The 24,858-nt window shown below is 35.5% G+C and overlaps 1 protein-coding gene across 3 annotated transcripts; it reads right to left on the bottom strand.

Annotated features, from left to right (window-relative positions):
- Positions 1–365: 365 nt before the first annotated feature.
- On the bottom strand, positions 366–19,205 carry LOC124372907 (E3 ubiquitin-protein ligase MPSR1-like). Of its 3 annotated transcripts, none has more exons than XR_006923376.1 (3): positions 19,055–19,205; positions 8,577–8,706; positions 366–516 (listed from the first exon to the last, which is right to left on the bottom strand). XR_006923376.1 is itself a non-coding variant. In XM_046831322.1 (3 exons), exons 1-3 carry the CDS (start codon positions 18,782–18,784, stop codon positions 475–477), a joined length of 351 nt encoding a protein of 116 aa, XP_046687278.1. In that variant the 5' UTR covers positions 18,785–19,197; the 3' UTR covers positions 366–474. The 3 variants fall into 3 exon arrangements, 2 of the variants coding, with proteins under 2 accessions (XP_046687278.1, XP_046687282.1); XM_046831322.1 differs by having other exon boundaries at positions 18,606–19,197; XM_046831326.1 differs by lacking the exon at positions 19,055–19,205 and adding an exon at positions 16,476–16,501.
- Positions 19,206–24,858: the final 5,653 nt, after the last annotated feature.

The following is a 24,858-nucleotide window of genomic DNA, read 5'->3' as shown; positions in this document are numbered from 1 at the left end:
TTGTTCAATGGATCATTGTATGGAGGTATCTGGGGCTTAATGCTTAGATGAAGAACTAACTAAGATAAACTACTATACTAGTAGAGGGAAGTTTGGATCATCTAGCATCAGATGATGCTCGCCAACAAATTTCCAACTTTATTCACAGTTTCATGGACCACATCATGTAAAATACAATGTTTCGAGATTAATCGAGCCCTGATTCAGGGAGCTATCAAATTATTTCTTGATTTCGTAAGTTTTTAGAGACAGAAAATTAGTTTTTGAGATTTTCTTAGTTGTACAGTAAGATTCTGGCTTATTCTCAGTTGGGTGGCCACCCTGTAATAACTAAATTAGTATGAAAGTATTATTTAAAGCCACTGTTTTAGCTAGTAACAATTTATTTAGATTTAATATCCAGCTAAAAAAATGAGGCGAACTATATATACATTGTATGAATTGTGCAGTCCAAGACATATTCATCACATGTAATTAAATGACGTTTTTCCTGCAAGTAGGACAAGTTTTCTGGACCTGAAACATACAGTGGAAAAATACAGATAATATACTATATCTATACATAATAATCTATGAAAACTGGCAGGTCTCTTGATTACATTTGGGAAACATGGTTGATCTGTGGAAAAACCAAAACATCCCTTCTCCTTAATAAATAAGAAACCATTGCTAACAAATTCTTGTTATTAGGAAAAGTAGATTCACTTACTGAAGGTGCAGTGCCTTAAATAGAAGAAATTGCCTGACTACCACTCACGTGATGCAGATGGATCCTGAAAATACTCATATATTTATAAGTAAAAATAGTTCTACTAACAATTTAAGACTGTCAGAGAAGCCACCAGAACCAAGAACAAAGTTGAATTAAGAGCTAAAACAAATTCCAAAACTGCCTAGAGGTGGATATAAATGAATAGAGAAGTGCATATATAGTAGTAAAAACACCACTAAGCCTAAATGCAGACAAAAGGATCTTGGCAGCCAGAACTTTATCAAAATTCACTGAATCACACAGTGTACGATTCATAAACCGTCAAAAGAATTGGGAAAACCTGCTGAAATAGACTGTGATGGCTGGCAAACAAATGGTTCCCAAAAAATATATCATTATAGTTCAAAGATGTTTTTCTCAATCACTGTCACACTATTGAGTAATTTTCTCACAGCCCTGCTCATATACTTCATGTATATATAACCTTTGTACTTGAGCCTAGACCTATTGTCAGATTTTGAAGGAAAGTTAAAAGTCACAGAGAAAAGAAGATCCCTGAAGCTTAAGAGGCTCATGGCTCAAGAGGCTTTTGATACCAAAATCATGAAACTGAAATTACAAAATTAAAACATAATGGGGTGAACAAGATATAGGTATCTATTCACAGAATCATAAAATAATAAAATGTCAAAGGTACTATTGTATTTGAATGAAATGATAATATAATTTAACAAGAAATTTAAGACACCCAAGACAAAGGGGGATAAAAACACAGTGACCATTGTAAAAACTATTTAAACCTGTCTAAGCCGTATTTATAAAAAAACATGCACAAAACATTTAGAAAATTTGCCTAACACAAAATTACACATGATCCTAAGAATGTACTTCTTCCATTACATCCGATCTTCTTTCATATCATTTCAACTAAATTTCATTGATTAATTTTTAAAGTTCCACTCCCTTTCTCTTTTTTTAGAGCTAATTCCAATCATGCTCCTGAAATCAAACACTTATAGAAACAATAAAAGCCATGGTTTGGACTAACATAAACAGAGTTTAGTTCTGAGTACTTCTTTTTTTTTAATTGTAGCCCATTTAATACCTTTCTTATTAAACAATCTGAGACCAACTGAATTTATCTGTATCCAAAATTACAAATATTTCATCTCCTATCAAACAAAATTAAAAAATGTTTAAACTAAATGTTATTTCTATTAAATATTTTATTTGGCAAAATTTAACAAATTGTGGTGAGGGATACGAAAAGCAAGATAGGATTATATGTAAATTTTTATTTACTTTAACCTGACAACCCATTTGATGAAGTTTGATAGAGTCATTTATGACCACACTAAAACTACAATCACTGCTTGATTTCAAGAACGAGATGTGATAAAATTTTAAGCTCCAGGCGGTGGGGTGGATTTTGAGGGATTATGGCATACCTCCCAACAAAAAGGAGTTACAAGGCCTCAAATTGAAAATTTTAAAAACATGAGGTCTCTAAACAGTGTTTGATGCATTTTCTGAGATGCGTGGGAAAGTTTCCTGCACAAACCAAATAGCATTATTTTTTTCTGAGAGGCACCTAATATAGATCCACCTCAAATTGAACAATGAATTTTAACACTAAACTGAAGACATACTAAGATAACTCAATAATCAGTAAAGAAACAGTCAACAATAAAAATATTTACACTCAATATACCTTCTATACAAAACATAGCTGACTGACTACAGTCAAAGTGAAGTGGGCTCCCAGTTTAAGTGTTTTAAAGTGTGTATTTTTGACAACAGATTATACTCACTTATGTAGGAACTTCATTGGAATTACTGCAAGTTCATCCCACTATAAAAATTACAACAAAAATAACAATCTATTTCAAGAACTTTTGACTAAATAAGTAGCTGATATTATGACCTACTTATCACAAGAAACCTACAACAATCAAGATATTTTATTGAAATCAATCTTAGTAGAACACAAGAATATTATTTTCTTTGAATAAAAGGACAAATATCTTTTTGACATTAAGAACTGTCTTCTAACACCAATTACTGAAATTCCCCAAATCAAGAGAGACGTCACATCCACCTCATTGCTGTTAAATATGTCAACTTCCAACACAACACCAGCAGACCACCAGTTGGCAGACAGCTAGAGCAGTATGGCGGACAGCCTAGACCACTAACCTCCACTGCTGACAGTGCGTCTGCTGATAATTGACCTCAGACATCTGCTCGCTATTCATCCAAAAGTTTGTCTGTGAATTTTCTGCTTTACTCATACTGACTTTAATAATTCTATACTTAAATTTAACAACACATTCTTATTACTGAATACAATGCAGACAAAGTATCCATGTGGTAATTGTGGCATTGGAGTAAAATTCTCAGGCATAAAATGCACAGATTTATGTGAGAACTGGTACCATGCAGGATGTCAAAATGTCATACAAAACAACTTACAAAAATGTACTCCTCAATATATTGGAAAATGGAAATGTTCCCACTGTAGGACAGACAACAAACCACACCAATCAAACCAAGTATTGAGTGACTTCATTATCCCTAAATAGCTCAGCACCATTCGAGAACTAAAAAATAGCCTAATCAAAAATAATTTACTTGAAAATTCAAGCAGTTGAGAAAATAAACTGGAAATGGCTGCCAAAATAGGGTCTACATTAGTTGTAGAAAATGAGCTCTTAAAAGATGAAACACTCAAGCTAAGGACCAAATAAGGCATTATGGAGGAAAAATTTGAGGAAACTGAAAATGAAGAACAGAAACACATAGATAAAATAAAACACTTACTTCAGCTAAATGCAGATGTTCAAGCTCAACTCACCAAAGAGAAGAACCTTCACCTAAAAGTGCAAATTGTTTATGAGGAACAAGATTTAAAACTGAGTCAACTCATAGATGGTTATGTAAACAAAATAGCAGAGCTTGAAAAATAAAATTGAAAATCAAGAAATTAAAACTAAGACTTAAGCTCCATGACACAGACCTCCTCCAAAGAAGAAATAATTAAGAACACACCACAGATCCATGCCACATCCCTGCTACTAGAAATGTCTGACATCAAAACAAAACTTGATTTGCTGACAACGGCTAATAAGATCTCAACTTCAGAAGACAGCCAAATCTCCCTACAAAAAGTGACTAATGTGACTGATTGCAGCCTCTCCCCGACCTCAGGAACCAGTCAAACTTGCATCAAAAACTGAACAGCACTTTGACACAATGCAGCAGCAAATCTCTGACCTCAGGACCAGCCAAATCTGTAATCAAAAACTGAACAGTACTTTGACAGAATTGATCAATCCCCAGACAGACCAACACCTCAACCCAACACCTGGAGACAGACAGACCAGAAGGGAAAATTTGATCCAAAATCACCTGATTTAGGTCTATGCTAAAACTCCAACTCAGTTACAAGTGACAAACAACACAAGCCAATTCCAAAGAAGAATGTATTCATAGAATGTTGCAAGTCTCAAAGAATTTACATAAACAGCTAAAGTCAGCAAAAGTGACCTCAAGCACCCACTGAAGCGCCTGCCCCAGTAACACCCACCTCTGTGCCATCCACTTTAACGATAAGGCCCCCCAATACTGCTACTAAACTAGGACCCTCCAAAAAATATGCAGAATTTTATGAAAAAAACTTTGAAAAAAGGTAATATCATCTTCCAGCTGCAGACATGAACATATCACCTTTTTTAGAACCAGGCAACAATATAACAGGCTACAGATAATATATAGCTTGAAAATAAAAGACCACCTAGATCAAATTTTGACTGAAATTAAACTAACCATAGTAGTGCTGACGGAAGGAACATGATCTCTCAGAGATGAACTTAAAATCAACTGGTATATCAGTATCTTCAAAGGTGTGAGCTAACCGGGCGGACAGAGGATAAAACCATAATGGCCGAGAGGAAGAAGTGTTATGACCTCAACCTGAAGCAAACTAAACCAGCTGAAGCAAACTAAACCAGCAGAAGCAACCCAAAAAATTCTCCAATCGGACAAGTCTAAAGCAGTCTGATGGATAATAAACCAAGAAAGAACAACAAACCGAGGCAAAAAAGAAGTCCAGCCCATGAAACTTGTTACTGCAGGCAAAGTACTATACAAACCTAATAAAATTGCAGAAAAATTTAATAAATACTTTGCTAGTATAGCTGAAAACACATTAAAAGCAAACAAACAGAACACCAAAAGTAAAGTAATAACTAGTACACCATTCTCAATACAAAAGAATCTAATTTTCTACTGACAAACGAACAAGATGTTAAAGATACAATTGTAAAGCTAAAAAACAACGTCTCTTGCAGTACTGATGAAATCTCGGAAAACTGGTAAAGCACTGTGTGGATGCTGTCCTGGCACAATTGATTACTATCATCAACAGGTCTCTTAAAACAGGAATTTTCCCCTCTGCTCTTAAAGAAGCTAAAGTGTACCCAAAGTTAACCCTCTCCCGCTCGCATTGTTTCCAGGCGCTCACGGTGCTTCTAACCTCAATTAATTCGCTCTGCCAGTTGCACTCGGTCAAAATACGCAGCGTCTCAACTTACACACGTGGTGTCATTGTAATTAACTATAATTATATATATTAATTATTTTACTATATATTGGTTCAATGAAGTTGATTGTACGAGACCAGGGAGGGGGCACACGGACAGCTGGGCGCCGGTGGCGCGGGGTTGTTTGTTGCAGCAGTTACTTGGTGAAGATCATTGTCTGGCTCGCCGTCACTGCCACTGTGATCACTCCGAACTACATTCTCAATGCCACCAACCACTTCAAAAAAATACCCAGCAGGGATCACTTCTGGCTGGTTTATACCTACCAGTTGAACCCACCACTGGGCACAGCAAAAACCGATGTGCCACTTCAATCTGGGCAACCTTATGGATGTCCAGTAGCGGCACATCACTAACCGCAAATGTTGAGATTCTGGGGTTCATGGGCAATTCGATATGTCTAGTCTACTGTGGAAGATGACTGTTGGAGTTGGTGGGGTTTGTTCCCTTACCTCAGAGGTTCTTGTTAACCTCAACAAGGGTGTGCCACCCCCTGCCTACTTTGACTGGAGAGGCTGGTTCAGAGCTGGCCTCCCCTTCTTCTGGGATGACTTTGAGATGTAGTGCCCTAATTCTTCCTCATGGATCTCGATAGGAGGCGGCCCCTACTCCCTAACCTTACCCATCCTGAATATCCTATCACTTCGGAAGCAAGCAGCGCAAAGGTTCTTACAGGACTAAGTGCAATTTATAAGCTTCTTGTCCTAAGAGAACAAAAAAAAAAAAAAAAAAAAAAAAAAAAAAAAAACCACTTCAAAAGGCTCTGGTACATCACTACACTCACTTGAATCGTCGCAATCTCTACTAATAACGAGATCGATTTCACTGTCACGAAGTGTACGACTACAACCCGCCATTGTTTCTGCACAACTAATATAAATAGCAAAATAATGGAATAAATCTACTGTAAAAGTAAAGTAAATGGTCTCCTGGTAGCAAACAACCCGTAGTAGTACAAAATATTGCTACTTGAGAGCAGCACTTATCGGCTCTAGTGGGTAAAGCAGTGCGTGCCGATCTGTGCCGTTTAAGCTGCAGTGGCTATGTGGTGGCCGTGCCGATTCATGCCTTGCGAGCGGGAGAGGGTTAAAGAAGGGGACAAAACCAAAATTGGAAACTACCGCCCCACTAAAATTATTCCTACTTTCTCAAAAATACTGGAAAAGACTTTAAAAAAAAAGACTTCTGGCCCATCGAATGGAGTTAAACCTTCTAAGCAACAGCCAACGCAGATTCATCAAAGGAAAGTCTACAACCACAGCCATCTTGTAGAGTCTATTATAGATTATCTTGACGACAGAAAGTTCTCAACATCATTAACTACTGGATTACTCCAAGGCATTCGACTGCATAGGACACAAGATAATTCTAGAAAAACTTGAAGGGCTGGGTATAACAGGCACTTCTAAAACCTGGTTTGAAAGCTATCTCACAGGACGAAGCAAACTATTGGAGCTGAACCACACTACTAATGGAGTAGTGAAACAGACAGTCAGAACAAAATTGCACCAAATGACTAGAGGAGTCCCTCAGGGATCTGTGCTCGGCCCTGTCTTGTTTATACTCTTGACCAATGACTTTCCCTGACTATGTAAAAGATTTCAGCTCGGTAGTTACACGGTAGTCTGTATGTTTATGTAGCTCTGCAAAAAGCTACACCACCACCTACATAATAAAAAAAATAAAAAGTGTAAGCAGTTGGGAAACAGCGAAAATCACATACCCTGCACTTATGGAAACCCACTTGAGGTACGGAGTCATTGTATAGGGCAGCACTTCAGCACCAAACCTGAAGTAAGTGATGAAAATACAAAAATTGGCTGCAAGATCTCTAGCCAATCTGGATTCCAGGGACAGCTGTAGACCAGCATTAAAACAACTAAGAATAAATACAGTCACAGCGATATATATTCAAGAACTCATTCTACACACGGACAAGCTTGGACTTCCCAAGGTAACACAACCACATTGCTACAATACCCGGAATGCATCTCTGATATCGCCATTCAGACATCGAACTGTCCTTCATGACAAGAAACCCTTAACACGACTTTACAATGAGCTCCCAGCTTCCTTCAAACAACTAATTGGGAAGGCAATGAAGAGGGAACTGGTTACTTTTACTCCTATTCGTGGTTATTGGAACATCCTATCTACACTGTTCAAGAATTCACCGAAGAGATCAGCCAGTCTTTACCCTAAAACTCGATCAACCATAAATTATAATCATGCATAACATAATCATGTATCATATGTATATTCTGATGCATAACTGTTCTCAATGTTCTTGTTGATAAAGAGATTCTGATTCTAAAAACTTCTCAAAATTGTATAGCTAGGCTTGTCAAAAAAACATTATATTTAACTTTTATATTTTATTCACTTTTTTTAAGGACCTGACAAAAATAATTCCTCCTGTCTGCCAGTCTTAATGTGTAATAAGTTTTGATCGTAGGAACTTGGTACAGAGGTTGTACTCTTGGTTCAATGAAGAACTCTATTAATTTTCAAAGATCAAAGGTATAGATCACATTCTGTCAAGTCCTGTATCTTACACAAAAATATTAAAAGAGCAAAGCATTTTTAAATGTACAAAATATTTTTCCCTTATGGTCTACAGATACAAATGGCTTTAAGAAACCTCATAATTATACAATAATTTTAAAAACACAAGCACCAGAAGATTAGACTTTCATCAGTTAACTAGTGTAAATCAATGTTATCAGATATGTACCTTTTAGATCACTCCACCATCTTGTCACTGTATTGTTGTTGCATAGAAATAGTACTGGTATTATTTTTTGGCAGTTAAAAGGCGCTACTTGGTCTGGGCTATAAAATATTTATCTGTCTATTAGTAAAGTTATGATATATGTTAAAAGTGTTCCACTTGTAATATTTTTGGGTACTCTGGTGTTATCCGAGGCCACTATTTTTGGACGATTTTTCTTACCAGAGACCTTACAAAAGTACATTATTATAAAGAATAGGAGACAGAGTGGCTTCCTTCTCGCCGACATCGCTTCTTGTTGGGAGGCAGAAAACAAAAACCGATCGTCATAATGATATTGTCACAGTAAGTCAAATAATCTGTCCTTTATAATAATGTAGTTTTTTTAGTTCCCGGTAAAAAAACCTCTCCAAAAATAATGGCCTCCAGATAAAATTAAAGTACCTTATTTGAAATAAACAATTCAAATAGTTTCATATAATTTCATAACATATAAAACACCATCTAATACTACTATATATTCTTTCCTTACCAGCAACCATTTTCCAATGCACTGAGAGTGAAATTTATGATTACATGGTAGACGTTTGCATCCATACTCCGTAATAAATTCCTCAAAGCATATTACACATTGATTATCATTCTTGCGACGTTTTCTTGAACTAAAAATAAACATACTTATCATCAATTTATGAGTTGTTAAACTATGGATACAAGATCTTTAATTCATAGCATAATTATCATAATAATATGCAGCTAAAATAACTAATCATTTCAACTAATCAGGTAATCATAGTTTAATTTCAATAGTTTTATTCATAAAAATGTACAATACAGTATACAAATTTATAATTAAACATGCGATTTATATTACTGCACTTTACTTGCTACACAATTATTGTACAAAATGCAAATACATGTTATCAAACTTGTCAATATAATACAATATTTCTTTAATCAAATAGTAATAGTATTAAATAATTAACATAGTAACAAATAGTAGATAGGGACAGAGGATTACTATGTTAGTTTTATTCAATATTTTATAATTATTAATTTTAGTTTACTTATCTTTTCTCAAATAGTTTACTTATCGTAATTGGCTCAAATTTTATTAAAAATATTAACTTTGTAATATAATTCCAAAAGTAAAAATATTGAACTTGTACAGTAATTGTAGAGTTAGACTACCCTTTATGTCCATCCATTAAGACAAAACAGTAGCAACCTAGCCTAGTTTAAAGTGCTCTCACAACTCAAAGCTTATATGAAGGAAAATATCACTCATTACCACCTCAAGATACAAATGACAAAGAACAGCGTCTTTTCAATATGTAAAAAGTAACCAATAAAAAAATGTCAAAAATAAATCAACACTGAGATACCCACATAAGCTGTGCAGTGGCAATCAAGAACAAAATAAAGGAGGCAAAGTGATGAATAAACTTTACCATACAGTGGAAACTGTGGCCAAAATGATGAAAAACAGATGAGAATAATCAAAAACTCTAATTTAATTATTAAAACACAGTTGGTAGACCTATTCTCCCAGCTCAAACTCTCTGCCCTTTTCTGTGAAAGTTAGCAACCTTATCATCCTCTTTTCTATACCTAACTCACCTTAGTTTGTTATCATACCCACCCAGAAACCCCAATTCCGCAATAGTATCCTAGATTGATAGATTAATTGAGATAGCCTATAACTTAAATTCCATATGATTTGTTGATTTTTAGTGGAAAATACTTAGGAATATTAATGAAAAGTAAAGAAAGTACTAATAGTATGAGGGTGTTTATCCCTCAGTATGTGGAATTCCTTAACACTAAAATACTGAGATTTTAACCAAATTATTAATGAAAAAATTTTATGGTCAAGTAGGAAAATGTTATTTTGTTCAAGAAAGTAACAAAGTGTACCTGACTTAATTACCTGTGGTTTTATTGACCTACCCAAGAGTAAACCATCCCACCCGAGAACTAAATACTCAACAGCCAACTGCCCTACTCAAGAGTTTAGCACCCTACCCAAGGGCAAGGGTTTTCTTCCTTTAGCGAGGATTTTTTATAGTGGTATTGGTAAGGTTAATGACCAGAGTAGCCAAACACAATTTCAACGTTATTAATGTATTTTGCTCGTCTACTTGAACAAAAACAAATAACTATGTTTTTTTTATAATTGAAATGTAAACGTCAATTTGTGGTTATATTTGTGAATTGTGCTTCTTGTTATCTATGATTTTCAGGTTATCTGCTCCTATATCTTATCTGAGTTTTCTATGGTTAGAACAGCTTAGTATAGCATCAACAACTGCCCATGCAGTGGCCTTCACTGCCTTGCAGATAACCATGGGGTCCATTACTCCTCTTGGCTCATTAATATACCATCAATTAGTTTTAAAAGTTATTTACATGTTTGATTGTTGAGTAAATGAGCAATGAAAATATGAGAAAATTAATTTATTTCTGATGGAAAAAAATCAATCCATTTTCCTGATGGTCATCGTGTTTTCAGAGTGAGATTATGAGTTTGTCTTGTAATCATGTGTTATTTTTCAATTGAGAAAAGCTATTTTTATATGATTAGAAGTTACCATGTGATATTTAGGTAGATAGTAGATCCATACAAAATTGGGGAAATTATGGTTGTTAGTTTTGCTTATCTTTAAACCTACATTTGTTTTATTTGATTGTAGACAATTTGGTTCAACTGGTTTGCATTATTTTCAAATTCATTTTTATCCACATCAGTAATGAGATACGCATTATTAACTAATTGCAATCGTCCTTTTGAACAAAACAATATAAGGTTTTTGGGGATTAAAATTACAAATAATGAGATTTAGAACATTAATCAAATCAAATCAAAAATTCCTTTATTAATCAAGTGTTACTTGGACACTCAGCTTTTCAGAACAAGCCCAGTCATCTAAAACTAATGGCCATTAATTCATTTAGACAAACTATATTATAAAAAATACTTAAACTGACCTAATTGTCAAATGCCAATAGTGTTTTTTTTACCTTAACTTTAAAGGTAGCATCCTTGAAAAATTTGAAATCACAGGGGGAGATTTGTACAACATGGGGGCAAACTACCTTTTGGTAGTACCTCGTCTCCCTATTGCAAGCCTGACTCAAAAGAAGTGAAGCTGATAGGGTTCTGCGATCAGCAACCTCGCCACAGTACAGGACTTTCTTTACTAAGAACCACGGTTTCTGAAGAGACAGGATGGGATGGATTAGGTAGCAGGTCTGCAGCCTGCGTACGGTTTCCATAGGCAAAAGTCCTACAGCTCTTTGATGGGCAGATAAGCGGTCGTATTTGTGTTTCAAATTGTAAAATAAAACGAACAATTCTGTACCTTCTGAATTCTGTGAATATCTAACCTCAAAATGCTGTTACCATGTATACAGGATAACAATAAAAGAACACAGATAAAATTAAAGATCATGTCAGGCGGATCTTTGTTATCTTTGGCAAGGCAAACTTATGCCTGTACAGCCCTCTTAGCCTCCCAAGCGCATGCTGAATAGTATATGTGATGCGGTCAGAAAAGCTGAGTTCACTGTCAAGCATAACACCCAATGTTTTCACAGTGCCAGAAACTTTTACTGCTTGGTCTCCAAGCTTAACATGCATGTTATGCTCCATCATTCTTTGTCTAATGTAAAGGGGTGTGATGTGAAGAACTGTGCATTTGTAAGCATTAAGCTTGAGACCAAGTTTGACTAACAATATCCTTATGCTCTCAATATCAAAGTTTTCTCTCACAATGGCTCTCAGTTGAACTGGGTTTGTATGACAAATGAAGCTGGCAGAAGTATATGAGTGCACATTGCAGTGCTTCACAGAATCAAATAGGTCTGCCGTGTACAATGCAAACAGCACAGGATTCAGACAGCTTCCTTGTGGTTTTGGAAGAGGAGAAAAAACTACAGGGCCCAGTTTTGTAACTTGAAACCTTGATTCAAGATAAGGCTGAAACCAGCCAACTCTACTGCCACAAAAACCAAAGTATTTTATCTTTGGAAGAAGCAAAATGTGAATGATTTGAGTTGAAAGCTTGTGAGTAATTCAACATGATGACTGAGCTACACCTGCCCTTACTTATCTCTCACCTCAAACAGATCAGCAAACTTGTTTATTAATGCAGTGCAGGTACTGTGGTTTTCCTGACTGCAATCTAGGAAGCAGATGAAATTGATCTACATTGGAATGGCTTTGTACCTTCAGCAATGAGAGAACTATACTTGTCTCCCAGTTTGGAGGGAATTCCCCAGTCCTCAATGTTTCAATCATAATAGCTGTCATGAAATATAGACTTACATTCTTAAATATGAAACTATCTGAAAGGTCAGGTTTTTCTTTGCTGTCATAAAACTGCATCAGTGCTGAGCCAGCTTCATAAAATGCTCCCGTTTTCATTTAATTCACTGACCTTCATGTCTTGTGGTAGCTGGCCAACATTGAAAGTCTATTTTTCAGAAGTTATGGTTAGGTGAATTTACAATGTTTGTTTGTTTTGTCAAGTTGCGTTTCCTAGCTAGTAGTAATGGCCGGAGGCATTTGTAATCAGACCATCTAGAATTTGATCTTTTAGTGATAGGTACTATCTCTAGGGATGTTTTACGTATGTTGCCATCAGCCTGATTACCGGAGGCAATTTTGTTCTAAGGCTGATATGAACTTTTAATCTTAGAAGGTCTAAATTAACAAGAACATCTTTGATTTGAGTCAATTCCCTGATTTCAGCATAATTAACACTTTCCATATCCGAACATGACGTATAAGCAGCAACCAACGTGAGGTCAACTCACAATCGTAACAAGACCAAGTGATACACGTAGAATAATGTATTATTACTCCGTGAAAAAAGTACTTCCACTTTAATGTTCTTTAACTTCGTTATTTGTCATTTGCATCCCTTGGAACCTTATATTGTTTTGTTCATAAACTAGACTTTTGCCACTGGGCGGTTAAGCTCACAATTACCTTTATAGTTTTTAGGTCTTTCATCACTTTTAATTTATTATTATTGCTATCCTTATCACTTATTAAGCACTTTACATGTAAAACAATATGTGAAGTGGTTCTTGTAAACTAGGCTAGGCCTAGTATCAAATCACAAAATACCAAAATAAAATATTACTACACATTGTGTGCACACCACAGCTTGTGAGAGGACACCCAGCAAGGATATATTTCCATTGCAGAGAAAATTAGGCTGCAACATAAGTGGCCACCACAAATCAACGATTGATTATAAATATATAAACTATTGAATAAAATAGGCTACATCTGACCTATAGATATTCACAATTAATAATTGCCAGCTGGTTTTATTTTACAGAATAACAATATTGTTTAATACAATCTTAAAAATCTAATGTTATTTGGTTTCATATTATTGTTCCAAATTATTTAAAACAAAGTAAAATCACATGTATGGTATTTTATTAATATCCACTACAGATGGGTAATACTCTTTGTCTTTAACCTTTTATCAAAATAACATGTCCAAGTGGTATTACGTTCCGGCAACTAGTTACCAGCTAATCCATTCTCGGTATTACAATCATGCTGTTACTGAACTGACATTAATAAATTGCAAATAAAGTGCGTCAGACTAAATCTATATGTGTCGGTCTTACACAGACCGACATAAAATCTCTAACATAAAAAAGAACTTAGAACGAATAAAAGAAGAACCTGGAGACATTTTTGTAAAAACATAACAACCTTCCTGAGGCAACCAGGCTTCAAAAAACTCTCCAAATGGAGCATACTAACCCTATGGGGACCCTAGTAAAGGACAATGGTAAAAGTAAAGTAAAGTAAAGAATGTCTCATTTTACCAGGCGAAGTTAGGACTAAGAAGCCCTCTGTAACACTTAACCTGGGGACCAACAGCTTAAAGGTGACTTCCGAACCACCACCAATGGCCGGGCAGGCGGGCCGCTTTGCAAGGACAGGATCGCTTAGCGGTCACCAGTCCAAGCAGCGGGGCCACGCTCGACGTTGCTTGATCTGGTCTAATGGTGACCTAACAGTGAACAGGAAGGAGACCTTAGAACTACTTCTGAAGACACACTTCCCGGGGGGGGGGGGGGGGGTCACCTGATTCGAAATGAGGATACTTATTCTCTAATCAGGGGGGGATCCAGCCGTGAGGTTGCTAAAGCCAGACAGTGGTATAAAAGACTATTTACACATGAAAGAATGAAATGGGCTATAAGATTGTTTAAGCCATTTAAATCTCCTGGGGCGGATGGAGTTTTTCCAGCCCTTCTTCAAGAGGGGCTGGACATACTTTTAAATACTCTTAGCATTCTGTTTAGAAGCAGCTTCGCCTTAGGATACATACCAAAGAACTGGAGGTCAGCACTAGTGGTGTTTGTACGGAAAAACGAAAGAGACCCGACAAAACCCAGCTCGTGCAGACCCATAAGCCTAACCTCCTTCATGGTGAAAACTATGGAAAGAATAATAAACAGACACATAAGGGATATAATATTACCAGATCACCCACTTAGTCCCACACAACACGCCTACATAGAAGGTAAATCAACCACCACTGCTCTCCACAGCTTAGTGGGAGAGGTGGAGAACACCTTCGAAAAAAATGAAGCCCTAGTCAGCGTCTTAACAGAACTTAACTTCATAAGCAACTGGTGTCATGGGGAAGGTCTACGGATCAACCCATCTAAAACAAATATGATTACCCCTTTACCAGGAAAAGAAAATTTCAGCTAACACAACCTGTTCTGGAGGGAATCAGCATCAACCAAACAATGGAAGTGAAGTACCTGGGTTTAATCCTGGATGAAAAGCTCACTTGGAACTCCCATATTGGAAACAGGCTATCCAAAGCAATAATGGCCCTTGGGGCCTGTAAGAGAATTTTTGGAGTTAAATGGGGACTTAAACCCAAAATAATATATTGGATTTACAAAACCATAATAGAACCAATGGTTACATATGCTGCCTTAGTGTGGTGGCCGAAAGTAGAACAAACAGCTGCAAAAAGGCTACAGTCTTCAAAGGTTAGCTTGCTTAAGCATCATGGGAGCTATGAGCTCCTGCCCAACACTAGCAATTGAAGCGGTCCTGGGTTACACTCCTCTTGGGCAGGAGGTGATGAGAACAGCCGCTATAAGCGCAATGAAGCTTCTAGGAACAAAGGTAATAAATGCTACCTCCTTAGAAGGCCACATGAAAATATTGCAAAAAGTTCCTGAGGCTGAAATGCTAACCAGTGTCAGATGCAATAGTTAAGAGATACTCCTTTGACAAACCATATAGTCTCTATCGGAAGTAGGGAGAAATGGATTAAAAAGGAGGCCTACCCTACAAAAGGAGTCCTGAAGTTTTTCACTGATGGTTCACGCCTTGACTCTAGCAGGATACGGAATACATGGACCTGGAGTTGACATGGCTGTGCCCCTAGGAAGACATGCCACGGTTTTTCAGGTGGAGGTCATGGCAATAGACTCATGTTCCAGAAGACTCATACAAATGAGAACAAAAGGATTATCATATCTAATACTTTCTGATAGTCAGGCTGCACTGAAGGCACTTGATACCTGTTTGTTTGATTCGAAAGCGGTCTGGGAATGCAGGAATGCTCTAGCAGAGCTGGCATTGAATAACAGAGTAACACTCAGTTGGGTACCGGGTCATGAAGGTATTCATGGGAATGAAAAAGCGAACATCCTCGCCAAAAAGGGAGCGGAATCCACATTGGTGGGGCCTGAGCCAGGTTGTAGGATAGCCTTCTCCAACATTAAAGCTCTAGTCAAAGATTGGGAAAAGAGGACAAGACACAATAATTGGAGTAGAGCCTCAGGATTAAGACTATCCAAATTGATTATCTTTCCTTACGTTAACCCTAGAACTGGCAACGGTGTCACTCTGTACTGGCGGCTCTATTTTAACAGCCTCGCAGACGTTTCTTATAATATATCAAATTTCATTACTGTTAGTCCAAATATAAACTATTACATGTCAATGTATTCACAATTATATGGAGAGCATTATAATTACAATATCTTATTGTTTCCATAGAAACATATTTTTGTTTTTTTTTTTTACTAAATGTAAGAAAAATGTTTTTTGGGCATTATTTTTGTAGATATTCCGTTGTGTAACTGCTTAGCAATAAGCTTTACATCAAAACTATAAATGTATAACTTATTCAAAATTTAGTCCTGATTCCAAAAATATATAATTATTGTAACTTTTACCTCAAAACGTACGTGTTACAGGAATTTGTATGAAAAAGCCCGCGTATTTACTTATTTTTAAAAATGCGTCGATTTCTAAATAAATACTATTGTTTATGGGTAAACATAATCTCATGGCTGCATTTATACTTATATAAGTATGACAGATGAAACAAAAATAAAATAAAACAATAAATTTTAATCTTACTTTATTTGCATATGTCCAATATATAAAGTTTCATTTTTCACTCAGCGTCACAAGATCCCGCCCTGCGAGCTCTCTACGATCATTTGAAAACTATAACCTAAGAAAGCTAAAAAAACAATAATAACAACACTAAAACACTATAAAATACAATTTCCACAAATACTATTGGATCGTAACCTCAAACACAAAACCCGGCACTTGTTTACAGTTTCACAACAATGTGGTTGACCCGTACTACGTTCACGTCAGTTGTCCATAGAGAACGATGGTTTACGGTAAACAAAGAAGACAATAATCGAAGTAAGAACAGTAAATCGCTACTATAGTTAATGCTCTTCCAGAATATATCAAATAAAAATCATTTATATGACCTTAATTGCCTAAAATTTCAATATTCTGTACATGTCTACTTTGGCGACGAATATTTGTCCTTGCCAAATCGGACGGGCCTTTGGCGACGAAAATTCGTTTCATACCAGCTGGAGGGTTAAAGGGTGGACAGCTCTCCTAGATCAGAATAAGGAGGATATAAGACTGATATTAGGAATGTTGACAGGACATGGCCCTCTGAGGAAGCACCTTATGAAGGTAGGCCTTAGTCAGAGTAACGAATGTAGACTCTGTGGAGAGGAGGAGGAGTCAGCGGGGCACATTTGGTTAGATTGTCCTGCCATCGTAGAGACTCGGAAAAGATACCTGGGAGCATATCTCCTCAGCCCCAAGGAACAGGAGCCCTTAAATCTGATTGGTTTTTGCAAAATCCTCGGTCTTTGAGGACAAAAAATTAAAGTAAGGGAGGCGCAAAGGTCCTTTTAGGACTAAGCGCGGGGACAAACTGTCCTTTTCCCTCAGGAAGAAAAAAAAAAGCCGTCTGCTTTTTGTAGACTGGCTACAACATTAAGTTGCGTTTACGCTGGTAAAGTTGCGAGAGGATTTGCACAACTACTGCAGTATAAAGTTAACAATATAAGCAATTTTGCTCACGAGAACTGTTGCAAGTACTTGCTACAGTTGTATCGCTGGTTGTTCCGCGAGTCAAGACGAAGTCTGTTCACACACTGCAGTGATGTCTCTGCAATGTTTATAATTTTAATTTTAATAGCCGACACTGTTCTCCAGTTCTTGAAACCAACTGTCCAACATTGGTTGCAAGCGCTTATCCGCCGCCAATTCTAGACATTAAATGTTTCTCCTGCCGCTCACCCCCTCAGCTCATTGTCATTGCTGTGTAACAGAACGCAAATGCCCCCTTTCGATGTTACTTGTATTGTAACTAACCCATAATTTTCTTCTGCAAAAGGTATCTTCCGGATGAGTCGGAACCCGGAAAATGAGTTTTCAAGAGAAGGCTGATGACTACGGTCTACATATTCTTCTGTAAAAGAACCATCAGCCTTCATCAAGCTTTGTAAAAATCCAACTGACATTCTGGTGTACTCAAAAAACCGGACTGCCCCTCCTGTCAAACATTATATTATTCAACGAACTGAACTCTAAAGCCTCTTTATAACACTGTGCATTTTAGGCTTGTGCTATATATCTAACACACGTCTTTTAAAACACTATTTTCACTCAAGAATAAGAGTTGGACAAGTTCGTCTGGAGACACTTTGACAACTGAATAATACTTAAGGGCTGCAGTATAATAAGAGGCCACCACCAAATATACATCCTTAAAACAGTAAAAAGTAACTAAATGTTAAACTGTTTTGTTTGTTACATTTTATAAATATACAACATAGGTAGTTTTTAGATAACGTAATTCGTGTCAACATTTTTGTTTCTATAGTTTCAATAATCATAAATATGATTATATTGTGGTGGTGGCCTCTTATTATACTGTAGCCAAAACAGCTATCATTTGGAAGATAAAATAATTTTGTTTTAGTAGTTGTATCAAGGATTCATTATTCATGAATAGGTTGATAATTCAATTTTTGTGGTGGCCGTTTATTATACTGCAGCCAATAATTATTATTTCATGCTCAATTTACTGGAGGTCTATCAAAGTTCACATCGTTGAAAATATGATTGAGGATAGTTATAATGATTATTAGTTGTCTATAAACCTGATAAATACCCACTGACACTCTAAAGTAGCTCAATTTTTATTTAATGTCACATTGATACCTTTCAGCTTCGGTCCAATTTGTAGGCCTAGGCCTATCATAACCAGGCCCCGGATTAAAACTGGATTCTTCATACTTAGGCCTAGTTCGATGAGGCTCTTCTTGAGTAAATAATGTCCATACCAAGACACCAAGTGCAATAAATCCACCAAGTAATCCAACATAACCATAGCCAGGCATTTTATCAATGTAGTCCTATCCAGAAAGTTCACAATAACTCAAACACAATAGTGATAGATATCAAATAAAAACGCTTTATACTAGTTAACCCCTTTTTTAGTTACCCTTTTTAGTAGGTATAATTCGATTTGAAAAAGTTTTTTCAAAGGCTAAGTTTTGGTTAGTACAACATACAGCAACTTCAAATATGTCAACTCTGACTTAATTCGTAATTTGCTTTGGTTACTTAACTAAAGAACATTGAACATTATTGTAATAGGTAACAGATACCTGACAACCGATCAACTATCAAATTTGTTAAACATGCTAATATCAATGAAAACAATACAACCCAACACTAGTTTCATCCGACCTTTCTTAAAAATTACTGCCGATTAGAGATGGAAATTGTCATTGATTCGCGGCCAAAGCGCTAAGATGTTATTCTGCCAGCCGACAACAGGTTGCGGCAACGTGTTATTTCAGCAACTGTTGCGAAAACTGTCGTCCTTCTATCCATTACGCAATGTTCTTTGAAGACCGTTTTCCTGGAGCTGTTAGAAAAAAGGTTGAAATAAAAATACATTACTAAAACATGGAATTTGTTACTATCATCATAATGTATTAATTATTAATGTGTATTAATGTAATTATTAATATTGTATTAATGTATTAAATCTGCCTCGTTACTATAATTAATTTTGAAACAGTTAAAAGTATAATTGAGAACAAACTTTCTATCTTACGGTATTCATAAAATTTCTTTATGATTATAGTAATTTATAATAAAATAATACTTTAACACACTATGTTATTGGACTAATTAAAGCATTGCAAAATGCAATAAAACTTTTAACTATAGTTTTATTATATGACTGATTAATCATTCATATAATTTGAATATATTAATATTTAATATATATTCATTGAATATTAATTATACAATTAATAACTATTAATATGGATTTGCAATTCGTTTAAGAATAACTAATTCATAAGAAATAAAACAAATCATTATTTCAGTTTTATTAAATGTATAAGTTTAAAACAATGCTCACATAGTAACTTTACAAAAATTTAAACACACAAACATAATCAAACTGAACAGTCTATTTTGTGAATTTAACATTAATGAACAATTAATCTTGTCTAATAAATACAAATTACGTTAGGGCTTTATAAAACTGGAGTGCAGGCTGGTATTTATCGAGCTGTAGATAGATTTCGGGAAATTAAATAATAATGGTCACACTACAACTCTGTCGTTCATTATGACCTCATTGCTCAAAATAACAGTTGAAGAGGTTCGAGTTTGCCGCTTTAGACTGTTTCCAGGCTTGCCGGCAACGAAACAAATGAATTCATTGTTCATCACGTTCTAAAATAACTGGGAGTTTCTCGCAACACGTTGCAGGGACAACTGTTGCTGCGCGGCAACACCTTTGGTTATCATGTTACGTCAAATAACGCCCATCTCTACTGCCGATTAGAGATGTGAGATGTGTCGGGACTCCTGTAACGGGTAATTGTAACGGTTACTCTCTTGTCCGAGAGTAACCGTTACAAAAAAACTGAATGTAACCGTTACAGGTACTCCCGTATTCTTACACCAAGGTTTTATTTTATTTTTAATACGTGGTTGTATGTGCTCTATAAACCTTGGTCTTGCTCCAGTAACCGAAACAACGTACCTTGTACCCTTTAGCTGTTTGCCGTTGCAGTTACTCCACTCGAGTCATTGGTACCAGTAACCGAAACATGTTCCTTGTACCTTTTTAGCTCTTGGCCGTTCCAGTTACTCTGGCAGTTACAGTTACTCGAGTACCAGTAACAGAAACATGTACCTTGTACCTCTTTAGGTCTTGGCCGTTCCAGTTACTCTGGCAGTTACAGTTACTCTAGTACCAGTAACCGAAACATGTACCTTGTACCTCTTTAGCTCTTGTCCGTTACAAATACTCTGGTCGTTACAGTTACTCGAGTACTTTTGTACCAGTAACAAACTTTTGATTGTACATAATTAATTATTATGTAGGTATAATAATAGTTGCATTTATTATGTGCAGTTTTTTTATTTATTATTTACATTAATATAAAATATAAATAAATGTGTTTTTTTTTCGTTTATTAAAAAAATGAACGATGGGATAAATAATATGTTATTGTAATTTTCGTATATTTTTTGTTTTCAATGGGTTATCAAAATAAACAGACAGCCGGGGACTCTACAATAAAGTACTGAAATAAATCATTACAACTGAAATGGAACTACTCAACTACTGTACGTACATCAAACATAACCTCATTTATCATTCAAATTCACGCCGTAATGGCGGCGCAAGTAACAGCGAGTACTTTGTAACGGGTACTTGTACGATTATTTACTAGTTCCAGGTTCATCTGTAAACCACAAACAAATAAACCAACGATGTTTTTTTAACTTTTTGTCTCTGCTGATCCTCAGCACGCTATGCCAAGTCTAAACCTAAACTTACTGAATTAATGAAATTTTATCTATTTGTGTGACTTCCCCTGAAAATAGCTTTTTATCTTACGATAGAGAGCTTTGACTTATCCATTAGACTAAAGAAAAGCAAGCCATCGATGATTACAATGCAAACAAATTATAATTTGATCGTAGTTTTTGTTAAATGGTTAAACCAAATCTAAACCTATCACTTTTGCACTGTACTGTACAGCGATTAGTCTCTTCTCTTTTACTGTTATGCACGATCCACGCTTGAATGAACCGACCTTTACAACGGTTAGGTTGTTGGTTTTAGATAACGAGCGTTTATATTTACAAATAATTTGGGTATGGACTCTTCTACTCTGATTTTGACATTACTTTATTTACATATATATTTGTAAATATATACGCTCGTTAACTATATATATATATATATATATATATATAATATATATATATATATATATATATATATATATATATATATATATATATATATATATATATATATATATATATATATATTCATTAAATTTGTATAAGTGGCAATAACCAAATTTAATTTCAATAAATATTGAATCGCAAAAAGTACTTGCTCCGCCGGGACTCGAACACGGATCTCTCACTTGCCTGGTGAATGTGCTACCATTACAATATATATATATTTATAAAGTTATGAGAACTTTCCTAACAAACCTATCAATACCAAACCAATACTCTTCAAACCCAAGGAAAACTTCTCAAAAATCCTATAGTAGGACCACCAGTTCAAGGATCGACAATAAAACCTACCGACCTGCAAACAAAAATCCGAAAATCGAACGCTCAACACCTGCGAACAGCGGACAGCTAAAAAATTACTAAATGACAAAATTAAAGAATTGATAACCAAAATTCAAGACGAAGAGGTTATTAATAAGCAAAAGGTAGATGACTTACTGGCACAACTGCTATTGGAGACTCAAAAACCTGGAAATACAGTCCAGACATATAATAAAACACACCAAATAAAGCAGGGAACAAACAAATAGACACCGAAGACAGTGTGTTTTGGTCCTGTTTTGGTGTGTTTCAGTTGTGATCTGTCTGCCGATGAGTGAGGAGCTCTTATCTTTAGTCTCCACGCTTATCTAACTACGGGCCATAACCTGTCCAGTGTAGTAAAGATATGCTTTGCCAGTGAATATTTTATAAGTTGTATAAATTTATTTTGTTACTCCATCGTAAAGATCTATTTTATTATTTGTGTGTATTTTTCACGAATATGTCCAAGTGTGGAAAGTGCAGTGTAGAGTTACGTATCGGCGAGGTCACACTGAAGTGCGTGGACTGTAATGTTACGTTTCACCCGGCTTGCACACGCGTGGGTGCGGTACAAAATCTTACAAAAACTAAAATAAAATTTTGGAAATGTGACACGTGCAAAAGTGAATCAGCCTCCGTACAAAGCAATGAAGATGTGGGAGAAGATAGAAAATCCATTCTTGAGGCCCTAAATGTAATGAAAACAGAAATTATTTCCAACGTTGACGCCAAAATGGGACGTATTGTACAAACTGTTAACAAGCTGTGCGATGAAATAAAGGAACTTAATGTCAAAGTTAACAACTTGGAAGAAGAACAGTGCAAGTTGAAGGCAAAATGCGACGGGTTGGAGCATGAACGGGACCGACTGAGCGGAGAGGTACGAGACCTGCGGCTTCGAGTTTTGGATGCGGATCAATATTCTCGGAGAACCAATATCGAAATACAGGGTTTACCTCTTACACCAGCTGAAGACATATACGAAGTTTTAAATAAAATTTCCTCAAAACTCGGAGTGCAATTTAAGAGGGAAGACATTTCTGTGGCGCATCGATTGAGACTGTATTCAAAAAAGCAGGTCCACCCTCCAATTATAATACAGTTTATTTCTCGAAGTGTAAGAGACGAATGGTTCGCGGCTTCAAGGAAGAACAACCTACAGTCAACAGATATCGCAGCTGCGTTACCGCCAAGCAGAATCTACATTAATGAACACTTAACGGCTGAGAACAAAGCGCTACTGGGAAAGGCCAGGAGACTTTTACGAGAAAGGGAGCTGTATTTCGCTGGTTACATCAACGGAAAAGTTCTGGTGAAGCGCCGGGAAGGTGATAACGCTAGGAGAGTGACAACCCTTGATGATCTCGACACCTTCATTACAGAATCTCGTTAATTCTGAAGATCATTATTTAATTTTTTAGTAATGTACTTGTATTTGATTTGTTAAAGTAAAGTAATGTAGTTTTTATTTTCAGTAAAAATATTTTTGTTATTTATAATTTACATACATAGGTAAACAATGCTTTAATATGGTATAAAACAGCATTAGTTAAGTTTTTCTTTGTTTTGCATGTAATAATAATGAAGGAAAATCATTCTTTTGAGGATTATTGCCCTGAGCCCAACCAAGTTTTATGATGTATGTGTGAATGTATGTAAGTTCACAGTTCACAAACTCTTTATTCATTTTAATATGTCACAATACATTGTCCCAATGCACCCTGCAAGGTGCGTGCGGGAACCAAAACTAAACAATTATATGTCCATTTACTGCTGACTTGCTGCATTTTCTTGCTATGATATTTTTATTTATATAAATATGGCCTGTTTACACTGCAATCAATACATTTTTCTGTTTTACAGTTTTTAAATAATTACATTTGGTTACTGAAAAAAAACTATATTTCACCTTAGTTTGCATTGTGCGCATTTGCGTACGCATACATATGGCACTACAACAAATAACCATTATATAAACTATGAGAATTTACAACGATATAAACTGTGAGAATGTATAACAATGTAATCTATGAGAATGTATAACAATATAAACTATGAAAATGTATAACAATATAAACTATGAAAATGTATAACAAGATAATATAATTAACAATTAAATAATAACCAACAACTCATGTACACAACCAATAAATTAACACACGCTTGTGTGTGTGTGTGTGTGCGCGCGCGCGCGTGTGTTCAACAAAAATTGTAAGGGGGCTAGTTTTAATTGATAAGTACATAATTTTAATCATACATTAAAAATAAGAATGGCATAGTTTAGCGTATGACTATGCAAGTAAAATATAGGACTTTGTTTTGCTTCTTCATAAATAAAGTTAGGAATGCATATTTTAATTGTTTTTCTTTCAATTTTTAATATTTAAGAATATTGTGAAATTTTCTTTTTATGATAAAGGGTTTTATTATGATGCTCATTTAATGTATATTGATGTAGAATACTCTTAAGCTAAACTTGATTTTAGTTCGGAACACAGTTGTGTTTATATTAATTGTCATAAACACATATGTATATACCAGATTAGACATAATATTAAGATTAAATAATTTAGTTCAAGGTTTATTATTTTTATCATACACTAAAATAGTAATAGTATAATAATAGTGAGCTTAGCAGAAGACTATGCGCACAAAATTTATCGATTCAGTTCTTATTCTCTCTTTATAGTGTTTAATAATTGGAGTATATGTTTTTTAGAACCTTTTTGTATTGGTACTATGCCAACGTAGTTCTTTTTCATATTATAGTGGTATAACTTAAAACATAAACATGACTATTAAATTAATTTAGTACTGTTCA

This window comes from Homalodisca vitripennis, chromosome 1 (genome assembly GCF_021130785.1).
Source record: "Homalodisca vitripennis isolate AUS2020 chromosome 1, UT_GWSS_2.1, whole genome shotgun sequence".
Lineage (NCBI taxonomy): Eukaryota > Metazoa > Arthropoda > Insecta > Hemiptera > Cicadellidae > Homalodisca > Homalodisca vitripennis.
Note: the sequence above shows the minus strand (reverse complement) of the source record. Positions and strands in the feature narration are given on the sequence as shown.

Excerpts from the sequence above, each read along its gene's own strand:
- LOC124372907 (XM_046831322.1), bottom strand. The coding sequence starts at position 18,784 with ATGCCTGGCTATGGTTATGTTGGATTACTTGGTGGATTTATTGCACTT. Across the intron at positions 8,707-18,605 it reads AATTGGACCGAAGCTGAAAG|TTCAAGAAAACGTCGCAAGA; the intron begins GTATCAATGTGA and ends GTTTATTTTTAG. Across the intron at positions 517-8,576 it reads GCATTGGAAAATGGTTGCTG|GTCCAGAAAACTTGTCCTAC; the intron begins GTAAGGAAAGAA and ends TGTATGTTTCAG.